Source organism: Callorhinus ursinus, unplaced genomic scaffold (genome assembly GCF_003265705.2).
Source record: "Callorhinus ursinus isolate GAN/ISIS: 27379988/994484 unplaced genomic scaffold, GSC_fseal_2.0 scaffold32, whole genome shotgun sequence".
Lineage (NCBI taxonomy): Eukaryota > Metazoa > Chordata > Mammalia > Carnivora > Otariidae > Callorhinus > Callorhinus ursinus.
Genome location: NW_027397094.1, coordinates 15,953,614 through 15,962,625, shown reverse-complemented (window position 1 = coordinate 15,962,625; position 9,012 = coordinate 15,953,614). Strand labels below are relative to the sequence as shown.

Here is a 9,012-nt window from a genome sequence, read left to right as displayed (position 1 = left end):
GTGTGTGTGTGTGTGTGTGTGTGTGTGTGTGTGTGTGTGTGTGTGTGGCATGTCCCCCTAGATGAAAGTCATAGTGAGGGCTGGAGACTGACCGGGTGACACAGCCTACCTGAGTACAGGATTCATTCCTCGACCCGCTTTGTGCTCCCTCCCTCTATGGGTGATTTGTGGCCATGTTTTGACCAAGTCACTTATTGAGCTGTATTTGGCAGAATAAGCACTTAACACGAGGTTGGAAAAACGCAGTTCAAATTCAGTAACCTCATGTGGGATCTTAGAACTCTAAAACTTTGTCACCTTGGGAAGGTGACTCTCTGGGTCTTAGTTTCTTCAACTGGAAATCAAGGACAGTCATTATAAGACCCCCATCCTGGCTTGTTGGAAAGGCCCAAATGAGACAACTGCTCTGACAAGAGCCCCGTCATCTATAAAATCAGACTCTCAAATAATGACCTCAAAAAAGAAACCCCAGACATTGTGAAGTAGAGGAGGGAGATATTTAAGTTCAGGATGAAGGATAAAATTAGAAGGAACAGAGTGGGTAAAGTCAGTTTTGGCTTTGGCATTCACCTGGAGGGTTTTAATGGTGGCCTTTGTAGAATAAAATACTTTGACAGGTGCTTTAAAAAGCCTCTGTGAAGGCCCAAGTATGGTTCTCTTGCTGAAGAGCAGGCAGGCATACATGTGGGGTGATGGCAAAGGCGGGACATTCATCTGCACAAATCCTCCTGTGGCATTTAGGAAGGAGCCTATTAGAGTCACTGAGATTGGGGTCACGGGGTCACTGATGGGACTTCCTTCAGGGATCAGCATTTACTTTTCTGTATTTTCATCACAGAGCTCTTGGCCAGTTTCAGTAATCAGGGAGGGCTAAATCAAGCAGGATTTACCTCATGGGCTTGGATCAGAGACCGAAATGCTTATAAAATATTAACCAGGGGCAGTGTAGCATTTTGTCATGGCTTCGGTTGTGGTATTAACTGTCTCTTTGGGAATTCGCCCTCTTTCTGCATATATAAAATGCACACGTCCATCACTATGCATTTTCCCTCAGGATCAAGGAAGGGACCCAGGTTTTAATTCATGATCTCTCTTATGTTTTATTAAGGGCCCTGGCCTCTAGAGCTTGCCATGAGTTGCAGGGGTATCTGAAGATGTGTTTCCTGTCATTCCAGCAAAACTTCTCTGCAGTCACTCACCCTGCCTATGTAGTCTTTTCTGATTTTTTAAAAAAAGACTTTATTCATTTATTTGAGAGAGAGAGAGAGAGAGAGAGAGAGAGAGAGAGAAGGAGAGCACAAGAGGGGGAAGGGCCAGAGGGAGAAGTAGGCTCCCCACTGAGCAGGGAGCCCGACTTGGGGCTCGATCCCAGGACTCCAGGATCATGACCTGAGCCAAAGGCACCGCTTATCCTACTGAGCCACCCAGGTGCCCCTCTGATTTGTTTTTAGAGGTCTTATTCTTTCCGAACTGTTTGTAGGAGGAGATTGCACACTGTGGTGTATTTTGCCTGGTGTCCCTGGGGACACAGTTGGCGCCTACCTCACTTTTGGTCACCTCTCTTGCTTGAATATATGGTCCAGCAGAAAGGTTGGCATTCCCTGAGCCCAGGCGGGGAAGGGACATTTGAAGGCACCACCTTGTGCCTGTGGCTAGCCTGTCTAGAGGCAGTCACACCTCTGGGCTGGTCTTCCCCAAACCACCTTGGGCACGGGACACGTCCCTTGAGGTTCTTTTTTTGTTTTGTTTTGTTTTAAAGGACATCTTTTTATCATGATGAAATCTACATTCACATAAAATTTGCCCTTTTAACCATTTTTAAGTGTACAACTCAGTGGCATTAAGTATATTCACATTTCTATGCAACCATCACCACCATCCACCTCCAGAACTTTTTTCATCTTCCCAAATGGGAAATCTGTACCCATCAAACTTGAGGTTCTTAGTGGCCCTCCATGGGGGCTCTGTCCACAGCAGCCCTAACTTGGTCATTGTTCGAGAAAGAAACCACGGATCCAGGAAACAATTCAGTTGTGTTGCTGTTTATAGCTCAAAGCTTGTGGAAGTCCAGGCTGCTCTCCTTATCTGGACTTTGTTTTTCCTAAATGGGTCAAGCCCATCAGCTTGGCATCTTGGTCGCTCTGCTGTTTGGATCCACCTTCTTTGTGGGCCTAGTCTCCACCTTGGCCACACACCTCCTGCCACCCATGGAAGACAAGGTCTTTGTTCTCTAACCAGGTTTCTGTTTCTTGTTTTGGAAACCTTATATTCTTTCCTCGTGAAACCTGCTTCTGCCTCCCCTTCTAGAACAATCTTTCTTCTCTGAGCTCTCCTAGAGCATCTTTGCCCATTTCTTAGAATACATCTTCTCCTCTTTATTTAATGGTGACTTCCTGGAGAGCAGGGTGGTGCTCTGTTCTCGCCTGTATTTGCCCACTTAAGTGATAGACAATAAATAGGGTCTCAAAAGATATTTATCCAGTCATGGAGTTGGAAACTATGGATGTCAGTGACAGAAATGATAAGTGCTGGGTGTCAGAATGCCCTTAAAGTGGGAAAGCATTTTGTCCTGTTTCTCCCATTTATATCGGGTTGAAATCTGCCTTTTAAATAATAATAATAAAGCAGTAAATAGCATAGTTTAGAACCTAAGAAGGTTTGAGTTGGAAACCTGCCTTCCATTTTATTGCTATGTAACCTCAGCAAGACAGTTTTTTCTCTAGGTTTCAGTTTTCGCCACTATAAAGCAGAGATAACATGTATTTCAGTGAACATAAAATGCACATTATTTTATACACTACGAAGAAAGAAAAATCGCTGTCAATTAAACAATGATATAATGCTTTCTGTGGCTTAGAGTTTTTATTTTATAGTTATTGAAATAGTCCTCTTTGATGTATTTGGGCTTTTGAAAAATCCTTTTTGAAAGGAAACTTAATCACTCGAGGTTTTCCTAAAACATCTTCATATTCGGAGTCTGAGTGTTCTGAAACACATTGTGCCTCAAAGTAGTCGGAGCTCACGTTTTTCACCCATTATCACCCTCTGCATCAGTGAAACTGTTGGTGATGCAACTTTTTTTTTCCCTCCAAGACTGAACTGCTGTTTTCCGTAGGGTCTTCTGCCAAGCTGCAACATGGTTCTTCAAGTTTTAAATGATGGTGCTTTCCTGATGTTATAAATCCATTACGATAGATGGTTTTCAGACAATAGCCAGGTCTCCAATGATCCTGAAATGGTTTTTACTTTGAAATGCCAGGGCCTTGCAGATGGTCCACCAGGCCACTGAGAATGACAATCATGTAGTAACAGCTTCATCCTGACTACCTCCTGGCTGATGGCAATCTCAGAGATGTTAACATGGGGGGAAAAAGGGTGCATCTCAGAATAGATAACATAGGGCATAACTTCCCTCTTAGGGTTGTGGTAAGGTAGAGGAGAAAATGTACATAACTGTTATTGTGGAAACATCATGGAGCCCCCTGATAACAATAACTATTATTGGGTTCCTGGGTGGCTCAGTTGGTTAAATGTCTGCATTCGGCTCCGGTCATGATCCCAGAGTCCTGGGATCGAGTCCCATCAGGCTCCCTGCTCAGCAGGGAGTCTGCTTCTCCCTATGCCCCTTACCCCACTCATGCTCTCTCTCTCAAAGAAATAAATAAAATATTAAAAAACCCAAAACACCCCAATAACTATTATTTATGGAGCACTCACTAATGTGATATGCTTATTAATTTATGATGTAATTTTCATATTAAAATTTTCCCTAATATATTTTTTCCTTTTTTTATTGAGGTATGGTTTATATTCAGTGAAATGCACAGGTCTTTAGTGCCCAGTTGTATGAATTTTGATACCTACTGTCTGCAACTCTATCAAGATATTTTCATTCCTCCAGAAACATCACCCTTGTGCCCTTTCCCAGTCATCACCCCCCTTCCCCAGACAGCCTCCATTCTGATATATTTCACCATGGATCCGTTTTGCCTGTGCCAGAACTTAGTATCAATGGATTCATGTTTTTTTGTTTGTTTTTTTTGAGATTCCCCCATGTCATTGTGTATATGAAGAGCTGGTGCCTTTCTATGGCTGAATATTCTTCCATTGTGTAGATGGGACCCTGTTTCTGCTTTTCTCCCTTTGGTGGACATTTAGGTTGTTTTATTTGGGCTACCACTATGAACATTCGAGTACAACTATTTTTGGATTACATGTTTTCATTTCTCCTGGGTAAATACCTGGAGGTAGATTTTTGGGTCCACACACAGGTGTGTATTTAACTTTATGAGAAACAGACAGAAGTCTTCTCAGGTGGTTGTGCCATTGACACTCCCATTACGTACAAGAGCTCCACAGCTCCGCATCCTTGCCAGCTAGACAGCTTTGGTCTGGTTCATTTGAGCCATCTGAATGGTTTTGTAGTGGAGTCTCTATGACTTTAATTTGTATTTTTCTGGTAACTAATAACCACCGACACGGTTTCATATGGTCACCAACCATTTGCATATCTTACACTGTAAAATGCCTGTTAAATCAGTTGCCCATTTTTCAGTGGGGTCATTGGTGTTTTAATTATTGGGTGTAGGATTCGACTCCTTTGTCAGATAATACATATTATGAATATTTTCTCCCAGTCTGTGGCATGCCTTTTCATTTTCTTAGTGGTATTTTTGATGAGTAGAGGTTTTTAATTGTGATGAAGTCCATTTATCTCTCTCTCTTTTTTTTGTAGTTAGTGTTTTTTGGGTCCTAATCAAAGTTTTGCTTATTCCAAAGTTAGAAAAGTATTCTATACTTTATTCTATCAGCTTTATAGTTTTTGCTGCTACATGTAGGTCTGTGATCCATCTCTAATTAAATTTTGTGTATGGTTTGAAGTATGGATGAAAGCTAATGTTTCCCCATTTCAGTAGCTAGTTGTTCAATTACCATGTGTTGAAAATATAGTTGACCCATGAACAATGTGGGAGTTAAGGGTGCCATCCCCCCACACAGTCAAAAATCTGAGTTTAACTTTTGACTTCCCCAAAATGGAACTGCTAGTAGCCTACTGTTGACCAGAAGCCTTACTAATAACATAAATAGTTGATTAACACATATTTTGTATGTTATGTGTGTTACCTACTGTAGTCTTACAACAAAGTAAAGGAAGGAAAAGAAAATGTTATTAAGAAAATCATAAGGAAGAGAAAATATATTCACAATACTGTACTGTATTTATTAAAAAAAATCCACATACACATGGACACGCACAGTTCAAACCTGTGGTGCTCAAGGGTCAGTTGTACTCTCTTTTCCTTATTGACTTACTTTGGCACTTTGGTTGAAAATCAATTGACTGTGTGAGTGTGGTCTACTCCTGGACTGTCTATTCTATTCCACTGATCTGTTTTATCTATATATCTATATGCCAGTGCCATACTGTCTTGATCTGTAGCTTCAGCATTAATTTGAAATCAAGTAATATATATTCTCTTCATTCTACCTTACAAGGATTTTTTTTTTTTTTGGCTGATCTAGACCTTGTGCATTTTATTTTATATTTTAGAATAAGCTTGTCAGTTTCTACAAAAGACCATCATGAGATATTGATTGGAATTGTATTGAATGAATAGATGAATTTGAGGAAGATAGAAATGTTAAAAATATTCGATTTTCCAATATAGGTATATATATATATAGTATTCTGTCTTTCTGATTGCTTAAGTCTTTTTAAATTTCTCTCAGAAGTTTTTAAAATGGTTTTCTGTGTGGAGGTCTTGCACATGTTTCTTTAAATTTATCCCTAAGTATTTTGAGCTTTAAAATATCTTGTAAATGGTATTTAAAAAAAATCATCTTCTACTTACTTGCTGTTGATATTTAGAAATATAATTGCAACCTTGCTAGATTCAATGCATGATATATTTTGCTTAGTGCTTTACAGAATTTCACGTTTACTCTTGAAGCCACCTGATGCAGGTGTTAGTACAATCATATTTTATGAGAAGTTTGCCCTGAAATTACGTATGTTAATTTCTTTGCTCAAGGTCATGCAGGTTGAGTAACAGGAGGACTAGGATTTGAATTTAGGTCCAGTCTGACTCCAATGGCTAGTCCCTTTCCACTCTACTATAATATTTCAACTGTTTGACATTTGGATATTTGAATGGAGTCATACCACATACCATGTGGTTTCCCTGGGTTTCACTGGGACTTCTTTGTTTCATTGTGTTTCACAAGGACACAAATTAGCTAATGGAAGCTTTAAAACAGACCTAACAAAAATAAAGTGATAAAGAGACTGGTGGTTTTCCCAGTTGAAGGAGACAGTCAGTGTTTTTCCATATTCCTCCATGGAAGGCTATTCATGCAATTGGATGCAGTTGCAGAGCTCAGCCCTCTTTCTCCATACTGTTGGTGCACATTAGCTGTTGCTAAATCTTCCATGTGTGGGGATGCTGTCAAACTTGTTTTCCCTCCTTCTCTCTTGCAGGAAGCCATTTCTCTACAGCCAAGGAGCTCACAGAGGAGATTAGATCATTAACAGCAGAAAGGGAAGGGCTGGAGGGACTCCTGGACAAGCTTCGGGTGCTGAGTTCCAGGAATGTCCAAAAGCTGGGCAGTGTTAAGGAAGATTACAGCCGACTGAGAAGGGAGCTGGACCAGGGGGAAGCTGCCTACGGTAAGTAGTCACAACTGTTGGTTGGCGAACTATTCATGCTGTTGATTGTACTAGGTGGCCAGGCAGGATGTTCTGTGTCTCATGTGAGCATCGATGTGAAAGGCATCCTGGAGCACATGACACTTTTCCTGGAGGATTTTTTTTGGCAGGAGCCTTGGCAAATGGGGTAGAATTACTTGTCAGCTTTTATTTTGCTATTCACATGTGACATCTTTCCTTTTTCTGTCTTTTCTCCCCCTCCTCTGCCCTGGATTTGCTAATGGCCTTGTGATTATTTAGAGCAATCTCTCCCTTGGCACAGGTCTTGAGAATTTTCTCTGTTTGACAATTATGTTCCTTTTGTTCCTTGGCTCAGTCTTCTGGCTTGCACAATCACAGACAAGAGCCTGCTGACTCAGAAAACTGAATAAAGACCATGAAGTGGCTCTTCGGTGTGTGAGTTTTTCCTGAGAGCTTCTTTCTCCGGAGGAATGGTGTAGAAGAGGCCAGTGCTGTCTTAACTGAAGTCTCTGCCTGTCGGAGCAGTTACTGTACTCTTGTGTTCTTTTCCTTTTCCAGTCGTTAAGAGTAACTAAGGTCACCTTGAGGTTTGCTCCCTGGAGGACAGTCTTAGAAGATGCTTGTTCAGTCTGAATTGATAGAGTAAAAACTTATTTCTTTCAAAAAAATGTAAAGAATTTACAGTGTTTCAGTTTCTAATCAGAAGAATGAAATCATGAGAAATAAATGCAGATTTAAAATATGTTAGATGCTAGAACCTGTTTTTTTACTGGTAAAATGAGAAGAAGAATATCCAGCTCATAGGCTGATTAAGCGGTACAGATTAAATGAGGTAACTTACAAAGATTTTGAGGTGTGTGTGCATGTGCACTCTTGCATTTCTTCTAGGAAGTAGAAGCTGCTGGAGGCTAGAGGTCGTATATAGTATATCATGGTCCCTAAATGAATGTTTACTAGGAAAATGAAAGACCTGTCTACTAATAAGTAACTATATTTACAAAGCATTCTTACTTAGAAAGAAATAAGGAAAAAATGGGAATGTTAGGTAGCCACATTTGAAATACGGCTATTTGAAAATACTCCACAGGGCGCCTGGGTGGCTCAGTTGGTTAAGCGACTGCCTTCGGCTCAGGTCATGATCCTGGAGTCCCGGGATCGAGTCCCGCATCGGGCTCCCTGCTCAGCAGGGAGCCTGCTTCTCCCTCTGACCCACTTCCCTCTCTTGCTCTCTATCTCTCATTCTCTCTCTCTCAAATAAATAAATAAAATCTTTAAAAAAAAAATGAAAATACTCCACAGATTGAAGTAAATGAAGATTAGTATTTAAAACCAGGTAAGGAAGTATGAAATTAGTTAGCAGAAATTAGGTGTATCTTTTCACTGTGAATAAATTGTGTTTGAAAGGCTTACTCAGTTGTAGAAATAGGTTTCAGTTATTTGAATCACAGATAGGATACTCAGTTGTTATGGTGTCTTCTTCCCACTGGGCAGGCCTAACCTGGCTAAACAACTGAGAGCTTCTTATCTTTCTTTCTCCACTTCTGTAGGCCAAGCCTTCTTTTCTGCCAGATATGTAGAGACTGTACCTTTGAGTCTGACTATATAACTAGGGTACTGAGGGATTAACAACACTTTTTCCTAAGATGTGATGCTGTGCTTCATGAAGTCATGATAGGAATGATCATTGGATATTTTAAATGAATTTTAGCTATAGACTTTTTAAATGTCTAAACAATAAAAACTATGAAATTTCTCATGTTGTCACTCCATAATTTTGCCACAATATGGGGGAATCTATTGTACCCGAGAATAAAGAAGATGTGAACAAATTCGGACAAATTTAGTCAAGCACTATTTTCATTTGAACAGTTGAGCTCTTGAAAGCCATATATATCTCTTAAAAAGAAAAAATGAGCCATGTAGTACTTTTTGAATCTCATCCATATTTTTTGAATCTCATCCTTGTCACTTTACTGAGTATCTTCAAAATGATGAATAAAAAAACATAAACAAATGGAATGAGAGATTGTTACCATCAATGATTCTAAGCTGCAGATAGTGAAAGAGTTCTTTATGTTTTAGACTTAGATTTTGCTGGATCAGCTACCCTTTTCCCCCTGCTTTAGGCTGAAGGTAACTCTTAACCAATTTGAGGTGACTTGGCATTAGGTCAACCAAATTAATAATCTTGGGTTGATGAGAGTAATGGGAGATAAATAAATAAACAAACAAATAAATAAATAAATAACGAATTCCTTAGTAGATTGAAGCTTTTTATTTATTGAAATGCAATAAAACTAGGCCAAAGTCCATAGTTTGTCATTTGTTGGCTTTTGAGAATTAAA

The 9,012-nt window shown here is 39.9% G+C and overlaps 1 protein-coding gene across 4 annotated transcripts in view; it reads left to right on the top strand.

Moving 5' to 3' along the window:
- DISC1 (DISC1 scaffold protein) overlaps positions 1-9,012 on the top strand; it is a 393,175-nt gene that overhangs the window by 159,284 nt on the left and 224,879 nt on the right. For 3 of the 4 annotated variants that reach the window (XR_012374326.1, XM_073879054.1, XM_073879052.1), the window contains one exon: positions 6,479-6,667. Coding sequence is in view for 3 of the 4 variants with exons in the window: in XM_073879054.1 (XP_073735155.1) it covers positions 6,479-6,667 (189 nt within the window). In the remaining variant the exon portion in view is untranslated. Of the gene's footprint in view, positions 1-6,478; positions 6,676-9,012 lie in introns of those variants that run through there. The other variant, XM_073879055.1, reaches the window with a different exon arrangement.